Source organism: Lontra canadensis, unplaced genomic scaffold, assembly GCF_010015895.1.
Source record: "Lontra canadensis isolate GAN:19392208 unplaced genomic scaffold, GSC_riverotter_1.0 scaffold144, whole genome shotgun sequence".
In the NCBI taxonomy this organism is placed as follows: Eukaryota; Metazoa; Chordata; class Mammalia; order Carnivora; family Mustelidae; genus Lontra; species Lontra canadensis.
The window spans coordinates 685,421-703,784 of NW_022631138.1; the positions used below are offsets into that span (position 1 = coordinate 685,421).

The 18,364-nt window shown below is 44.6% G+C and overlaps 1 protein-coding gene across 4 annotated transcripts; it reads right to left on the bottom strand.

The window, feature by feature from the left end:
* Positions 1–149: 149 nt before the first annotated feature.
* Positions 150–14,662, bottom strand: ZNF2 (zinc finger protein 2). Of its 4 annotated transcripts, XM_032843860.1 has the most exons (6): positions 14,239–14,662; positions 11,269–11,488; positions 4,426–4,497; positions 3,105–3,231; positions 1,676–1,789; positions 150–1,162 (listed from the first exon to the last, which is right to left on the bottom strand). In XM_032843860.1, the coding sequence occupies exons 2-6, from the start codon at positions 11,437–11,439 to the stop codon at positions 156–158; spliced, it is 1,491 nt and encodes a 496-aa protein (XP_032699751.1). In that variant the 5' UTR covers positions 11,440–11,488; positions 14,239–14,662; the 3' UTR covers positions 150–155. The 4 variants fall into 4 exon arrangements, with proteins under 4 accessions (XP_032699751.1, XP_032699753.1, XP_032699754.1 ...); XM_032843862.1 differs by lacking the exon at positions 11,269–11,488; XM_032843863.1 differs by lacking the exons at positions 11,269–11,488; positions 14,239–14,662 and adding an exon at positions 10,849–10,888.
* Between the last annotated feature and the right edge of the window lie 3,702 nt (positions 14,663–18,364).

Sequence of the window (18,364 nt, forward strand, 5' to 3'; positions counted from 1 at the left end):
GTAGAACACGGTAAGTAGAGAATGTTTATTCACACTGTGGTAGCAGAGGTGGAAAAGGAAAGGAGTAGCCAGAAGAGGTAGAATGCGCAAAGGATGGGTTTGCTTACGATGGGGAAGACCTAGCTTGAGTTTCTATGGAGGTCCTTTCACCCAACTCAGTCTATTCCTTGTTTGGCATAACGCCGTTGGTGTTGAATAACGGACGACTTAGAACTGAACACCTTCCCACACACGCTGCATTCAAAGGGTTTCTCTCCTGTATGCACTCGCTGATGTCGCGTGAGCCGGCATCTCTGGCTAAAGGCTTTCCCGCATTCGGTGCACTCATATGGCTTGTCTCCGGTGTGAATCTTCTGATGCTGAGTAAGGGATGAACGGTCGAAGAAAGCTTTCCCGCACTCACTGCACTGATAGTGAGGCTCTCCAGTGTGAGCCTTCTGATGTCTGTTCAGTGACGACACGCCGTAGAAGGCTTTCCCACACTCATTACATTCGTAAGGCTTCCTGCCGGTGTGGATGAGCTGATGTCGAGTGAGAATACTTTTCTGGCTGAAGGCTTTCCCACACTGATTACATTCATAAGGGCTTTCTCCGGTGTGGATTCTCTGGTGTCGAGTAAGGGATGAGCGGTCGAAGAAGGCTTTTCCACACTCACTGCATTTAAAGGGCTTCTCTCCAGTATGAATTCGCTGATGGACAGTTAGGGATGACCGGTCGAAAAAGGCCTTCCCACATGCATTGCATTCATAGGGGCTCTCCCCCGTGTGAGACATCAGATGTCTACTGAGACTGCTCCTATGACTGAAGGCCTTCCCACACTCGTGACAGTCATAGGGCTTCTCTCCAGTGTGAGTCCTCTGGTGGCGGGTAAGGGATGAGTGGTCAAAAAAGGTCTTCCCACAGTGGCTGCATTCCTGGTCTCTCTCTTTAGTGAGGATTTTCTTGAGAGGGGTAGACCCCAGCTGCAAGCTTTCCTTCTGGGAAAGGGACTTCTTGCAGGTCTGGACGGCAGGCCTCTCCTTCCCTGCTTCCGACTCACCCTCCAGTGCATGAGCGTCGAATTTAGGACACACGGAAACTTCTCCTCGAAGCTTTCCCCTCCCCATTCCTTCTGATTCTTCTCCTTCTGAAGGACCATGAATCTCGGGCTTAGTCTTCCGGTCTGGAACAGACAGAAAATACAGTTGCAGTTTCTCTCCTGGGCTAGGAAATACTACAGTACAACAGCAGAAAGACGAGATGCTACAATAAATCTGAACAGTAGTGTACAGGGACTGCCCCGCTGGCTCCCATAGACAGTTGTTCGTGTTGGGAAAAGACTGAGACTTGAAAAGAGAACAGAACTGACAGTGGACAGCTCAGAAGAGAGAGAAGACTTTCCACTGGGAGCATGGCCAGGATAATTGGGAGAGTAGGCTAAGTGGTGTGGGGGGTCGGTGGGCAATAGGTGTGTATGGGCAACACGACAGATCTGAGAGAATAACATTTGGTGGATAAAGAGGAGTAACGCTTTCATGTGTGGAGAAAAAAACCGAAAGCTGGTGGGTGACAGAGAATAAACACTCAAGCAGAAGATGTGAATGTGAGAAAAATGTGGTAGCCAAGCCTCCTTCCCACACACCCAAATAACAGCCACAAAACAAAAGTCGGCCCTGTCCTGTTCATACACAGTTACCTAGAGAGACATTCTCCGGACATTCTCTCTCCTCAGATCCTTGAAGATCAACTACCCAAGGCTCATCCCCTCTCTTCAGCTGAAAAATGACGTCCCATTGAGGAACTGGAAGTCCTGCTCAGGGAGAAAGAAACAAGCCAGGCATGTGATGGAAATACACAACTATTCTGAAGCTTAAACCCAACCTCTCACTCTTTCTGACAGAAAACGGAAAGCCAGAGGGCCCACACCAGGAACGCAGAGTACAAAGTAAGGCAAAAGGATGTGGGAAGCTCACAATGGAGGTCAAGACTGAGGTTCTACAAAGGAACAAGTAGCACTTGGTCAAAAGTTGATAAAATCCGTTTGAACTAATGTGTTTTATTCTCCCCGCTCTACAGACTGAGCCAGCCCGGCAGGGGCCTCCAGAGCAGTCATTCTTTTTTTTTTTTTTAAAGATTTTATTTATTGGGCAGACAGAGATCACAAGTAGGCAGAGAGAGAGGAGGAAGCAGGCTCCCTGCTGAGCAGAGAGCCCAAAGTAGGGCTCGATCCCAGGACCCTAGGATCATGACCTGAGCCGAAGGCAGAGGCCTTAACCCACTGAGCCACCCAGGTGCCCCCAGAGCAGTCATTCTTAATTTTCATTTTGTCAGCCAAGTCTCTATAACTGCAAAGTGCCTTCTGTGGGCCTCTCTCTAAGCCTGCACTTAAGATAAATATTCAAAATCAAACACACTTCTAGTGACTTACTCTGAGGCACAGGCTTGTATTTCTACACCCTACACCCTGCCCTCTTTTTAAAGGAAAACACTCGGGGCACTTGGGTGGTTCAGTCGGTTAAGCAACTGCCTTCGATTCAGGTCATGATCCCGGGGGCCTGGGATAGAGCTCTCTGCTCAGTGGGGAGCCTGCTTCTCCGTCTCTACCTGCTATTCCCCCTCCTTGTACCCTTTTTCTCATTCTGTCAAATAAATAAATAAAATCTTTAAAAAAAAATTAAGGAAAACACTTCTTCCTCCCCTCCTCTGCTTCTCTCAGGAGAAATTTTCTCTCAAGATGGCATCCTTAGTCCTCTGGACGGAGCTGAGTAACTTACCTGACTGATGAGCTGGCGGAGGAACTGGGCATGTGTAACTCCGCTTCTTCTGTCTGCCCGCCCCCACCCCCCTTTGGAGAGTGGGTCCTCTATACTGTAGGGACAGGCTGCTGAACAAGGGAGGCTGGGGTTGTACAATCTGCCCATGGCTCAGGAAGCCAGTCTGTCCAATCTTGGGGTTCAGGATGAAGAAGCCGACTGTCGCTGTACCCCTAAGCCATACCTTCTACTCCTCTATCTTGTCTCTCAGTGCTTCAGAACTCAGGTGGGAGAAGAGGTATCATTTATTGGCCCCTCAATCCCCCATTAACACAGTACCGGGTCTAACTTCTTATGGGAAGCTCTCCTTACCTAATGAGACAATAATCTTATAGTTTTCCAGCATCACCTCCTTGTAGAGGTCCCTCTGATTAGGGACTAGATGTCTCCACTCCTCATCTGTGAAAATCACTGCCACATCCTCGAATGTCACTGATTCCTGGAAACACAATCACATTGCCCCTTACTTATAACCCTTCTCTTTATATGGACCAGACGAAACAGTCATAAAGATGATAGCCCTGAGGTTGTGGAAGGAAGGTAAGTAAAATTGTTCTGATGAAGCAGGGCTTTGAAGCACTTGGGAGAAAGTGGCATAATTCCCTGAGGCATGAAGTTCTTGGTCATAATTCTTATGTTCACAGCCAAGCCCGTAAATTTCAGATAATTTGCAAGAACAGAACAAAGAATGCCTATGTACCCTTCACGCAGCTTCCCCAAATGTTAACATTCTCCACATGTGCTTTATCTTTTTGTCTCTCTCAGTATATACACATTCTCCTTTTTCCTGAACTTCTTGAGAGTAACTTGTGAACATGATGCCTCTTTACTCCTATTTTATGCATATTTTATAAAAACAAGGATATTCTCTAATATAATCACAGTGTAATTATGAAAGTCAAGAAAACACCATTGATATTATACTATAATCTACAACCTTATTTGAATTCCGCCAATTATCTTGTTTTTTTTTGTTTTGTTTTGTTTTGTTTTTTATAAATCCTTAAAATGATGGTGTTGATTAGATTGTCCTTAGGATCCCTTCATTTCACACAAATGCTTTGTGATTGTGTAAGACAGCATCTTTACCCCCAATCCTAAAACCCCAGATGAGTCTCCAGTGTGCAAGTTCTAAGCCAGAGCATAGAATTCAAGACTCCAGGTCTGTGGGCAGGTGTGGGGCAAGCCCCATGTCTCTACCTACACTCATCTCTCTTTGGGACTCTTACCACCTCACTGAGGGGCTCTTCAGCGAGTGTCATATTCCCCAGCCTAACCCAACACTTCCTGGAATACTTGGGGTCCACTCTCAAATGGATGCACTGAAGGCAAGTCAGGACAAGAACTGTTCCCTCAAACCATCCAAGCCAACCTGTACCATCATTTTTAAGGCAAAAGCTCTCAGAGCCAAGTCCACAGAGGCCGTGTCCCTGGTGACACACTACTGGGCACGTGTTCAAGGCAAGAAAAGGTCACTGAAGGATACCACAAGTCAAATGGGAAAGATGCATTCCCCCCGGAGCCCTTCATTTACCTGGCTCGGTTTGACTGAAGAAGCTCCCGGATAAAGAGAGAAAAGTGGTTACAATCTGGAGACTAACCAAGTATTCCAGACACACAAAGTTCACCTCACCTGGCATCCGGCAGTCGGAGACACAGCAGCCATTCCCTCCTGTGTGGTCTCCTTGTAGAAAAGGGCAGAGTCCTAATGAGGAAAAGGTATGGGATGAGAAAGACAGTATGAGAAAGACAAGTCTTGGTTTGTAGTTTTCTGACCCATAAAGCAAGAAATCTCCAAATACCAGTGAATTATATAACCATTCTCTTTCTTAATACCCTACAAACGGGGAAGACAAAGCAAAGCCAGGCTAGGAGCAACCCCACCCTAAACCTTTGGAGCGAAAGGCCATGGATAGTGTTATTTAGGACACGAGCGGGTGCTGGTTTGACCGTGATCCCAGAGGAAGAGTTCTGTTCCTGGGAATCAAGAACATATGAAGCTTATACTATATTTATAAGTTCACATTCAATATTGCCCTGATGGTTACCAGATAAGAAGTCTAAGAAATTTTATAAATGACTATATGGAAAGACATGTCCAATAAATACCCACAGCCTCATTAAGGGAAAAATACCCCATTTGTAACCCTGTGCTAAAGGAGCCACTGTTGGGCAGCCACATCTTGTTCCACATGACACTGTCTCTCCCTCCTGGAGCCACACTGACGTAGGCCTCAGGTAGTGGACTGAGATGTGATCTAGCTTGGAAAGGGGAACATGAGCTAAGAAATGTCAGCACAACAGGTGAGTGATGAGTTGAAAGGGTGTCAGGAGGGACGGAAGTAGCCATGAGGATCAGGGGAGCCAAAGCTACCCGGAAGCAGATCCCGTGAGTGTGTGAGAGGCATGACCCAGGAAGACTAGACACAGGCTGGGGGAAGAAGAGCCTGGTCACCTTAGTGGTGAAACACTGGAGCGAAGACTTAAGAGTTTTTTACTGGCATGAATTTCCTCAATGCTTGCAGACCACCCCTGGGTTCCAATTCGCATTTAGACCAGCCTCAATTATTCTGGGATTGCCGTAACCTTCTTAGGCTTGGTGTGGATCCTATCGCTAACCCCCTTTCCTTGAGTTAGCTGAGTAGGTCTCAGTTTCCCACAGTTAAGAGTCTAAGTCAACACAGTTAAGTCAAGCATTTCTGGAAATCATGAGTGGGATGGGAAGTGCAGTCCGAGGAAGGACGAGGCAAAGAGGGGGTGCACTGAGTACTCTCCTGCGGTCAAGGGGATAGGGGTACTGATCCTTGTATTCATTCATCCGTCTATCCAACCAACATTTATTCAGCACCAACTATTTATACCAAACACAAAAACTTTAGGACACTGTCCTTGTCCTCTAAAAGCTTATAGCTTAGAATATAGGACAAACAAGTAGCCCCAGTAATGTGTCACTACAGGATGGATAGGTACTATAAAGAGATACCCACAACAAACTCTCAGAGCCCAGCAGAGGCTTGCCTCATCCAGACAGGAGGCTATAAGTTCCTTGGCAGAAATGGGATGTAAGGCTTGATTTGGGGGAAGAGGTAGAACATTCTAGGCAGGAAAAGTACCAAGTTTTCAAAAATAAGGAGGTGTGTCTCTACATGGAAAAGATGAACAACTGGAACTAGTTTAGAATGGCAGAGGTATAGGCTGTGAGCAGTGCAGTGGGGAAGTAGACAAGACCAGCTTGTATGGTCCCATGCATGGAAGAAGGACCACAGGCATGGAGCTCACTGAAGAATTCCAACATGGAAGAATGATCAGATTTGTGTTTTAGAAAGATCACTGCAAATTGTATGAAGAGCCTTGGAACACACATACTCTGGCTCAGCAAATCTTTCCTAGGAGTTTGTCCTAAGGAAGTAAGTGACAATATCTTTAGTCATAATACTAACCTTATGGAGCACTACATGTGGTAACTTTTTAAGCACTTTACATGTATTATCTCATTTAATCCTTACAGTAAAGGAAAAATTTGAAATATCCTAAGTTTCTAAAACAGGAGATATCGGGGTGCCTGGGTGGCTCAGTGGGTTAAAGCCTCTGCCTTCGGCTCAGGTCATGATCCCAGGGTCCTGGGATCGAGCCCCGCATCGGGCTCTCTGCTTGGCAGGGAGCCTGCTTCCCCCTCTCTCTCTCTGCCTGCCTCTCTGCCTACTTGTGATCTCTGTCTGTCAAATAAATAAGTAAAATCTTTAAAAAAATAAAATAAAACAGGAGATATGATTAAATCCATAATATCCATACACTGTAATACCATTTAATATCATATTAATAATAACTAGCATTTATTGAGTATTTGCGACTTACCAGGCACTGTGCTAGTATTTGTTACTTACCAGACACTTTCTTTAAAAAAAGATTTTATTTATTTATGACAGAGAGAGACAGTGAGAGAGAGAATACAAGCACAGGGGAGCAGGAGAGGAAGAAGCAGACTCCCTGTTGAGCAGGGAGCCCAATATGGGGCTTGATCCCAGGATGCTGGAATCATGACCTGAGCCAAAGGCAGACTCTTTCTCGGGATAACTTAATTCCATATTCATAAATTGATAAGGTAGGTACTATTTAATTTCTTTATTTTTAAAGATTTTATTTGATTTATTTGAGGGAGAGAGTGACAGAGAGAGAACACAAGCTGGGGAAGAGGCAGAGGGAGAGGGAGAAGCGGACTCCGTGCTGAGCAGGGAGCCTGATGTGGGGCTGGATCTCAGGACCCTGGAAGCATGTCTTGAGCTGAAGGCAGGCGCTTAACGACTGAGCCACCCAGGTGCCCCAGATAGTTACTATCTTACAGATTAGGAAAGTTAGGGTTAAAAGAAGCTGAGGGAGAATTTGAACCCAGGTCTGTCCATCAGTTTTTAACCTCAATGCTATAATATGATTTTTATTTTCATGAAAAAAATAGCCACACAGATAACAGACCAATAGACAAGAATAAAAAAATCCCCAACATATCCAAACATGTAGGGAAACTTGATATACAACTGAGCCTGCATTACAAATCATTGAGGAAAAGATCACTAGTGATAAACTGCAAACAACTTAAATGTTCATGAGAAGGACCAATTGTTATTTTAAGTGTGAACTTATGTGTATTGGAATATTATACATTAAGATGAATGAAGTAGAGCTTTGTGTTAATAATAAATCACAAAATGTAATTACTGAGCAAAAAATAAAGTTTTAGAATTACTGTGTAACATCTATATAAAACTTAAAAAACAGGGCACCTGGAAGGCTCAATTGGTTAAGCCCCTGACTCTTGATTTTGGCTCAGGTCATGATCTTAGGGCCATGATCGCAGGGTCATGAGGTTGATCCCTGCATCAGACTACACACTCATTGGGGAGTCTGCATGAGGTTCTCTCTCTTCCTCTGCCCCTCCTTACCAAGTTCACACTCTTTCTCTCTCTCTCAAATAAATGTATCTTAAAAAAAAAAACAAAACTCAAACTTAAAAACAGGTAAATAATATCTACAAAAAAAATCTGTGTGGGACAATAAGTACCAAATTACAAGTTATCTCTGGAAAGGGAGGGATATGGAATTGTGACAGATAACCAGGAGAGGTTTTTTTTTGTTTTTGTTTTTTTTTAATTTATTTGACAGACAGAGATCACAAGTAGGCAGAGGGGCAGGCAGAGAGAGGAGGAAGCAGGCTCCCTGCTGAGCAGAGAGCCTGATGTGGGGCTCGATCCCAGGACCCTGGGATCACGACCTGAGCTGAAGGCAGTTGCTTAACGACTGAGCCACCCAGGCGCCCCAGGAGAGTTTTTTTTTTAAACAAATTTACAAATATTAAGTGAGGAATGCACACTTAAAACTACTTAATTGTGTATGTGCATATGGATAGATAAAGGACTGAAAGAATATACACTAAAATGTAAGTGGAATTTGAGTGGTGGCATTTTAAGTGGTTTTATTCTATTTCTTGTAATTCTTTATACTCTGATTTTTGTTTTTATGAGTATGTATTTACTTTGGTGTACAGGGGAAAAAAAACCAGGAAGGAATGTGGGTATATAGAAAAGTTAAAGCAGACCCAAGATAGCTATTCTCAGAAAATTCCATTTGCGAGGTTGGTCCTTGGCTAGGTCTGGGAACTTCAATTTGGGGAGAGTTTCCTAAGAAAGAAGGGTGGCCCATTATGCCAAACTATTTGAACAAACGATGTGGTTTATGTTGAACACTTGCTTTCCTGCCAGAGGGTCTGGAATTTTGGTATGTGTTAGGCAGAGAGTGCCTACCTGACCTGCTCTCAATAAAAAAAAAAAACTTGGGCTCTGAGCCTCTAATGAGCCTTTGTGAGCTGGAACATCACACATACATTGTTGCATTTTTATTGCTGGAGAGGATGTGTTTGGTGTGACTCCTCATGGCAGGGAGAGAGCACAAGAAAGCCTGTATTTGGGTTTCTCCAGACTCTGCCTGTCTCATCCCTGATTGACCTAGCTGTACATCCTTGTCTTAGCCATGAGTGCAAGTACAGGCTGAGCTCCACGTCCTTCCAGCAAATCCCTGAATGGGGGGTGATCTTGGGGACCTCCGACACAGGTAGCCATGCCATTCTGGGTAGCTGTAGCAGAATGGGAGTAGAGGAGGGCAAGAATGGAGGTGAGAAGACCAGTGAGGAATCTCATAATTAAATAAGGAAAAATGATGAAAAGCTGAATGAAAGTAATGACAGCAGAAATGGACAAAAGTGAAACTACTGTCAAGACATGAAGAACAGGGATGCCTGGGTGACTCAGTGGGTTAAGTATCTGCCTTCAGCTCAGATCATGATCCCAGGGTCCTGAGATCGAGTCCTGCATTGGGTTCTTTGCTCATCGGGGAGCCTGCTTCTTCCTCTGTCTGCAGCTCCCCCTGCTTGTGCTCTCTCTCTCTGACAAATTAAAAAAAAAAAAAATCTTAAAAAAAAAAAAAAAAAGAAGAGCAGACAACAGACTGACTGCCAGTGGAGGCTGAGGGTGATGGGAGAAGCAAGAATGACCTCCAGGTCACTGATCTGAACAATGGTGTGCACAGAGGTACAACTCATGGAGATGAGCAACAGAAGAGGAGGAGGTTTGGAGGGAAAGCTAATGGGTACAGTTTGGAGTATTTAGAGTTTGAGCTGTTGCCACATCTTTGGATAGGAAAAATCAGGTGATTCTGGCTTCCACTGGCCAGGTTATAAAAATTACTATTGCTGAATGAAACAGTTTGAATTTTGAAAGACCATGAGTTCCATACTCAAAACGAGGAAAAAAAATAATATATTTTAAAAATCGTTGTAATACAAAGAGGGAAAATACACCTTTAGTGATAGAAATAAGTACTTTGTTTTTTTTTTTCCTATTAATTGTATGACTATTCACAAAGTATAGATGTATCCTTAGGATATATACTTGTGTCCATTCACACAAGCATGAGAAAAGAAATCAAGGGAATGTGGGTAAACCAAGTAATCCCAGAATCAGGAACGTCAAACCCCAAACAGACTAATCAGTACTGGGGAGAGGAAGAAGGAGTATGAGCTCGTCTAAAGAGGCAAAGTAACCATGAAGACTTAATCCTTCCTCCTTTAGGAGATGAGCCCACTATCTTGTCTTATTAATTATGAGATACTACTAAGGTACAGTTAAGTTTTCAAAAAGACCAGACCAATATATATTTACTAGACAATGGGTTACTGAGCACTGGCCAAACAAAACTTTAAAAGATTATTACCTTGAGGGTGAACACCAGTTTGCAAAAATGTTTAAACCTATGCAAAACGTGGGGCGCCTGGGTGGCTCAGTGGGTTGAGCCTCTGCCTTTGGTTCAGGTCATGATCTCCAGGTCCTGGGATTGAGCCCCCCTCAGGCTCTCTGCTCAGTGGGGAGCCTGTTTCCCCCCTCTCTCTCTGCCTGCCTCTCTCCCTACTTGTGATGTCTCTCTGTCAAATAATAAAATCTTTTTTTTTTTTTTAATATTTATTTATTTATTTACTTGACAGACAGAGAGGTCACAAGTAGGCAGAGAGGCAGGCAGAGAGAGAGGAAGCAGCAGGCTCCTCGCTGAGCCGAGAGCCCGATGCGGGGCTCAATCCCAGGACCCTGGGATCATGACCTGAGCCGAAGGCAGAGGCTTAACACACTGAGCCACCCAGGTGCCCCCAAATAATAAAATCTTAAAAAAAAAAAACCAAAAACTATGCAAAAGGTAAAAACTTAAAAAAAAATACTGGAAAAACATGTTTAGTGTAACTACAATTTTTTTTTTTTTTTTGGACCTGAGAGATTGGGATTTGAATCTTGTTAGGAGGAGGCAGAGTGATATATACACAAATGGAAACAGCTAAGACATCATCAGTAGCCTGCAAGCTGTGTTGTTTAAGAAAGTAATCCTTCCCTTGCTTGTCAAGATTCCTCCATTCCCAGAAGGGTTTTAAAACATTACTCTTGGGCCCTCGTAAGAAGTCCAAATTAGTATTTTGAGATACAGGAGACACTGCCAGAAATAAAATTCCAGCTCTGCTTACTACCTGTATGACCTTAGGCAAGTTTCTCAACCTCTGTCTCAGTTCACCCGTCTGTAAAATTAGAATAATGAAAGTATCTACCTCAGAGCTATTGTGATGCGTAAGTAGAATACCTATAAAGCATATAAAATAATGGGCTACGTGTTAGCATTAGCTACGGGTTATAATCTTAGGAAGGTAGAAATAATGAAAACATTAATTACAATGTGCTGTTGCTGTTCTAGAATAGGTTTAAGTGTAAGTATAGGAATCACTTTGGAATCAAAGTATTTGAATATGTTGTCGAAAGCATTTGAGCTTTTCGAACAAATCAGCTGAACTACATCTGAGATTGTAGTTGAAACTGCTCAATGTTTAAATCCTTAAAGACAATTTTCAGTTTTGTTTATTGGATTATGACTTCATAAAACGAGCACTGAACACCTTACAAATGGTGGTGGGCATAAAAGCTCCCCAGCCATTCAGTAACCAGCCAATACTCCCGAGGTGCTCATTATTCGTGGGATCCCTGCCAGGCTGACTTCCCTCCCCTGGCAGTCGCTTCAGTAGCCTCCCCGTGATACTCAGGGCTTCCCAAGTCCACCAAATCCACATGGAGTCACTTATGTTTTCTCTTGTCCTACTGCTGGTTCTCAGAGTATTTCTAGAGAAAAAAAAAAAACCTCTTCAAATTCTTATTCTAGATCTTCAAATGAGCCCTTGCCTAGAAAGCTTTTCCTGTTTGCATCCTTGCCCCGTAGCTACTCCAAACTTCTACGGCTGACATTAGAATTTTGGAAGAATGCTCACTCACAAGAGTTCCAAAGTCTGTGTGGTAAAAAGCATTCCACAGGCACGTATTTATTAATGATGAAGGCTTGGGCAAATTACTTAAACTAAAGGTTGACCTCCAGTTGTTTACTACCTACCTCACAGAGTAGTTATAAACAGTAAATTAGACAGTTAATGTAAAGCATTTATCTTAGTCTGTTCAATAAATGAAAATTGCTTTCCTTTCAACTGCCCAATACCAACCCATTCATCCTACAAGTCAACAAATACATCCAAGGACCTGCTATGTGCGTGGTAGCATGAGGTGTGAGGATGAAACAGAAATGTTTCTGTCTCTGGGTCTTTCCCTGAGTGTCCTCTGTGTCCTACCTCCTTTTCCACTACTGTTGCTTTTCAGAATCTGTTCCCTGCATTACCAGATCTTGCTTTCTCCACCATCTCCCAGCTCACCAGTAACTTCTTCCCCATATCTTCAGACACAACCCTCATCTCTCTGAAACCTTCTTCACTGAATCCCATGGCCTCTCTTTAGCAAGAGTTCTCATTTAGGTTTTCCTTTCATGATCAAAGTTCTTGGTAACACATACTTATCAATTCCATCTCCTCTTTTTGAATCTTTTTCTGTTCTTGTCACCCCTCACCACCTGAAACTGTACACTTGAAAATTACCAATGCACCTCTAATTACAATAGTCTTTTTCTCCTTATCTTTATTTCTCTGCAGCTTTTGATTATTCTGACAAGTTCCTGCTTCTTTTCCCCAGTCTTGCCCTGGAAACTTAGCTGCTGCCCAACAACACTTAGTCTTTGTACAATGTTCCTGCTATCCCTCAGAAAGGCCATCCACCCGGCCCTCCATTTTCCATCTCTACAGAGATGGTTTCCAGTCTAGACCCAATGCCTCTTCCAAACTCAGCTGGCATTTCCAAGTGACTGCAAATTTTGATTCAGGCATTCTGCCAGCACCTTAAGACATCTTCCCCTATGCAACTCCCCAATTAATCCCTCTCCCTAGCTTGACATTTCTGTCAGATGTTCTATTATTTTCCCAGATGCCCCCAATTCAAACTTTTACCTTGCTCTCTTTCCTCCCAAATCTAGTCACCAGGTCCTTCTTCTTCTTCTTCTTTTTTTTAAATATTTTATTTATTTATTTGACAGACAGAGATCACAAATAAGCAGAGAGGCAGGCAGAGAGAGGGGGGTGGAAGCAGGCCAACAGGCAGAGACCCTGACACAGGGCTCGATCCCAGGACCCTGGATCATGGCCCAACCCGAAGGCGGAGGTTTTAACCCACTGAGCCACCCAGGCGCCCCTCACCAGGTCCTTCTGACTCTTCTTCTGCATTGTCATTTTTATCTTTTCCTACCACTGACACCATTATTTCAGGTCTGTAACAACCCACATCGGGATTACCTTGCATTCCCAACTGGCTCCCTGCCACTAGTCCCTTTCTTTCTTTAGTCCTGATGTGACCTCTAGAATTACTGTCCCCAAATAGTTTTCTTCCTGACAGTCTTCAGATCAGAACTATACTATCCACTTGCCCTGTGTTTTGTCCTGATCCTCTGTGTTCTCGTGCCAGTGTGCTTTTCTCCACCCTTGTCTCCCACTACTCCTTGACACTTCACTCCAGTTAAAATCAGCTCCCTCTCAAATCTGCCTAATGCTTTGCTACTTCTTCCCTGTTTCCCATCCCCCCATCCCAAATCCTATCTCCTCCATGATAGGCCCTGCCTCATCAAGGCCCCTAGCAACTAAAGAATGATATTAAAGCATTCGTTTTACCATTCATTCCTCTGAACTAAAGATTGTGCATGATATTGACAGCTGAAACAGACACATTAGGCATTAAGGTAGCTTTAATAACTGGTTTAATGGATAACCATATATGTCAAGCCAAGTGCTTTAAGGACTGCATCTCAGACTCAATTTGCAAATATCCTTTTTAAAATCACAGATATCTCAGAGATGTAGTTACTTCTAGAATCAAACTTGTCAATAAGCTAAATAATAACCATCGGTTTCAACAATGGATTCCAAACAGCTTAAAAGTTAAACTTCCTTGGTTAAATTTTTTTTTTAATGTTCAATGATGTAGTCTAAAACATGATGTATCTATCCTTAAACGAGGGCCTCGTACGGAGCGAGCCAACCGAGACAATCTGAGATGTTTTCTGAGAAAGACGGAGGGGCGGAGCCGGCGTCCCCACAGATTTAGTGTTGATTCCACCCATATTTATTAAACACCCATTATGGGAAGGAGGACGAGAGGAGCGGAAGAAGGCTCCAAACTTCCAACCTGAAAGTTGGGATCTGGCATATAGTGGGTGTATGATGAAAGATCACTCCTGACAGTGCCCACACTCCACGGAATACACACACACACAGGAAGCGAGGGGCAACTTTCCGTCTGCACCTCTCCGAGCTGGGATACACACACATACACACACACACACACACACACACACACACCCTCTCTCTCTCTCTCTGCAGGCTGGCTTCACCCGCGTCACCCCGTTGAACTCCCACAGCACCTCCCCCAAGTTCTCAGTGTCCCCTTCTCTCGGCCGCTGCGCTCACTCCACATCTCGAAGTCAAACACCCGCAGCCTGAGCTCACCTCCTGCACAGAGTGCTGGGTACCCAGGAAGACGGCGCCTCTTCAGGTCTGAAAAGCAATGCGCCTGCGTAAAGACTCTGACGTCTGCGCTTACAGTGTTCGGCCTCCTCACAGACTCCATTTCCCAGAAGTCTCAGCGGTCGGCGCGCTCCAATATGACGTATAAAATTTTGCGCAAGCGCACGTTTCTGGGAACGGGGCTGAAGGCTCTATGGCGGGTTGAATAGAGTGTTCCAGTTGCTGTAGCCAGGTGAGAGAAGATGTATGGGAGAATTATAAGACCCTGGAAGTACTGCCTACGTGTGTTGTCACGTCCCTCCAGTCCTCTGATGGAAGGGCCATCCGGAGGAAATGTGATCTTTGGGGCCGGTCCCTACCCTTGTTTTTCACTGACGGAAGACAGAGAACGAGTCTCCTGGCGCTTGGAAGAGGATTTTCCTGCTTCAGCTTGTCCGCTTTCAGGCATTTTGTTCTGAAATTTGGGAGAAAGGCAGAATTTGGTTCTAGGACAAGTCTGGGCCTGAGGCAGGGTATGTGCACATTTTTGCGCCGGAAGAGGAAAGCCCACGATACACGTCTGTCTAACTGGGCAGTTGGCCGACTGCCGACAGTGTGAGCTCACACCAGCCTGCCTTCTTTGGTACTGCTAGAAGGGCCCTAGTTGGAGACATGTAGGGATTCTCATCGGTGGCTCCATGTCAGAATAATTTGAAGAGCTTTGGACACATTGGTACGTGGGGTCCACTCAGAGGAGAGAGAGTTTACAAAGATCTTCAGGTGATTCTGATGTGCTGCTAAAGCTAAGAACCACTGAGCTAGAGCTTCAGAGAACACTGGGGATTGCAAGAATATGATAAAACACTACTTCGGAAACAAATCTACACTTTCACTCAAGAAATCTATAATGCCTACCATACACAAGGCATTGCTACAAATGTAAATAAGACATGGTTACTGCCTCAGACGAACTCATGGTCTAAAGGAAAAACCAGAATGTAAGAGTTAAAACACAATGCAGTATGTTCTATATGTCACATTGGAGACACTAGGGGAGGACAAGCAGGAAGCAATTAACTGTGGCTGAAAATGTTTAAAAAGGCCTGTAACAGTTACAGTCTTATAACTGATCCACTTGGGGGAAAAAAAAAACAAAAAACAAAACTTGTTTTGGGGCACCTGGGTGGCTCAGTGGGTTAAAGCCTCTGCCTTTGGCTCAGGTCATGATCTCAGGGTCCTGGGATCGAGCCCTACGTGGGGCTCTCTGCTCAGCAGGGAGCCTGCTTCCTCCTCTCTGCCTGTCTCTCTGCCTACTTGTGATCTCTGTCAAATAAATAAAATCTTAAAAAAAAAAAAACACTCACTTGCTTTATTAAGAAGAAAGAAAGTGTGTCTCGGTGGCTCAGTTGGTTAAGCTTCGGACTTTTGCTTTGGGCTCAGGTCATGATCTCAGGGATCTCAGGATCCCAAGTTGGGCTCCATGCTCAGTGTGGACTCTGCTTGGGATTCTCTCTCTTTACCTCTGCCACCCCCAAATAAATAAAACCTTTTACACACACACACACACACACACACACACACAGTGCAATCTATGTAGAGAGAATAGCATCTTGTAAAGTTAACAGACTAGGGGATAAAAGTGCGAAAAATTAGTAGCAAGATGAGTGGCCGGTGGGTATTTAGGGTCTGACAACTGTAACTTGAGGCCAGATTGGGGATGGTTTTGTACTGTAGTAAGGGTTTGGATCTTCCAGGATTAGGACTTGATTGAAGTCATGATGTCTAAGACGGACATCCTTTCTTGCTGTTCCCTTGTTGTTTTTAATTTATCTAGCCTTAGATACTGAGAGTGGAAATTGCATATGATCAGAAGCTGGGTGATGGGTGGGAGAGAAATATTCAGGCACAATTTCACACTATACCTGAAAAACACTGTTGCTTTTAATACCCAGATCTGATTCCAGATTGGAATGGCTTTCTACTTCTATGTTTTTGTTTTCATAATACCTTCTTTCAGAATGGCCACCATTGGGGCATCTTTAGTCCACTCTCAATGACTGCATACTCCTGAGTCCTAATTGTGAACAGGTTTCTGTTTTTACTACGGGGGTCCCAACCCAGGAAAGTTGGAGGTTGTGTGATGATGGATGCCTGAGCACACAGGGGACCTGTAGAAAAATCTATGCTTCAGTTCTGCCTTACAAAAGCACCTTTACATTTTTTTTAATAATATGCTTAAAATAGAATAAGCCATCTCCCTCAGGCTAATTGATTTAGAGATGTTCTTGTCACCTGCTCTTCCTCTGAGCAAACTACAGTTTACCAATATTGTTCCTAAAATTTGGTGTCTTCTTTTTTTTTCTCTCCATCTTCCATGGCAATAGAATTTTAGCCAGGCACATGTTTAAAGAGTACATTTCTCTGCAGCTAGATGTAGCCAAGTGTTCTTCTAAATAGAATGTAAGTGGATGTGGTGTATGGCTCCTTAGGACAGCCTTCCTTACAGGACAGCTGGAGTCAAGAATACAAAGGAATGAACTATTGATCCCCATGACAACAGAGATGGATCTCAAGGGCTTTATGCTGAGTGATAAAAGCCACTCTCAAAATGTTACATACTAGGGATGCCTGGGTGGCTCAGTGGGCTAAAGCCTCTGCCTTTGGCTCAGGTCCTGATCCCAGGGTCCTGGGATCGAGCCCCGAATCAGGCTCTCTGCTCATTGGGGAGCCTGCTTCCTCCTCCTCTCTCTCTGCCTGCCTCTGCCTACTTGTGATCTCTCTCTGTCAAATAAATAAATAAAATATTTAAAAAGAAAAGCTACATACGATATAATCCTGTTTATATGACATTCTGTAAAAGGCAAAACTATGTGTACAGAACAGTAGTCACACTGGGTTGGAATGGGAGAAATGTTTGACTATAAAGGAGCAGCAAAAGGGAATGTTGGGGGCAGTGCACAAACTTACTGGGTTGCTGGGAACCAGAGCTCCCCTAACAGTAGTTGACCTCGAGTGGCACGTGAGAACACTCTGGAAGAGGGGACATCCTTGTTAAGCTATTGATTAACTCTCTTGGGTAACATGTGCATTGTGGCATAGGCCTCTGGATCAGGCTCTGTCCTGAATTTAAGAGGACAGAAACTTCAGACACTGTAGCAGGCCAATGCCAAAAGGCACACCAGGCACAAAGGCACTCCTCAAGATAATCTGAAGCAGTTTCATTTCTGTCTAGTTGTGCTAAGTTACAAATGAGATGACATTTTTTTCTCATTCGCCCATCCCTTTCCCTTCTTGGTTCCAGAGCACAGAAGAGAACAGAAACTCCTGGGCCAAAACCACGGTTCCCTGGCAGCACCCCCACGTGGCCTGCCGGCCCCCTCCGCGCCCCAGAGGAAGAGGGCTTGCTTTTTGGGCACTTGCTATGCCATCCTGGCCATGTGTGCCACCGAGAGTGCTGGGAAAAAGTGACGGATTGAAAAGCAAGAGGGGAAAATGGTGGGTTTTGCCCTGACTTAATGGGTTGTCCCAGAACCCCTAGATAGGGTCTATAAACCACTCAGTCCTTACAAGTCCCCTCTCTGGCTGAGGACTGCCTCCTGAGAGCCATCGTTTTAATATTCAGACCATTTCTACATTTCTTTTAGGTCGTAAATGATACTCCTTTCTGGAGCAGGAAGGAGTCCATATCGTTTCTTCGTTGACCCTTCTCTGAACTCTGAATTTGGAGCAGTGGGAGGAAGGCGGAGAGGCACGGGACGGCCTGTAGAAGAGCAGTAAGTAACTAGCAATAAGCCATCTGTATGTCCGGGCACTCTGTAAGAGATACGCCTAGAGAGTTTCCTGTAAATCCTTATTTGGCAGATTGAGGGTAGGGCCAGGCTTCTCTTTTTAACAAATTTCCAGTGGCTTCTGGTTGGACAGCCCCAAACCTGGCCATGGAGCCTAAAATGGAAGTTGCTCTCAGTTCCCAGCTGGTGGTGAGAGCCCGAGAAACCCTCTACCCTGGTCGGTGGCTAACAGGGCCGTTCCCAGAGGACTCCCCGCCCGCACCCTCAGGACCATTGTCTCCGGCCCCCAGGGCGCAGGCGCCACTCGCCGCGCCCCGCGGACCCGCCCCGGACGCTCGCTT

Coding starts and splice junctions, on each gene's coding strand:
- ZNF2 (XM_032843860.1), bottom strand. CDS start 11,439: ATGTGGATTTGGTGGACTTGGGAAGCCCTGAGTATCACGGGGAGGCTA. Junction 1,790..3,104: donor TAAGATTATTGTCTCATTAG/GTAAGGAGAGCT, acceptor CTCCCTGAGCAG/GACTTCCAGTTCCTCAATGG. Junction 1,163..1,675: donor TCCGGAGAATGTCTCTCTAG/GTAACTGTGTAT, acceptor TGTCTGTTCCAG/ACCGGAAGACTAAGCCCGAG.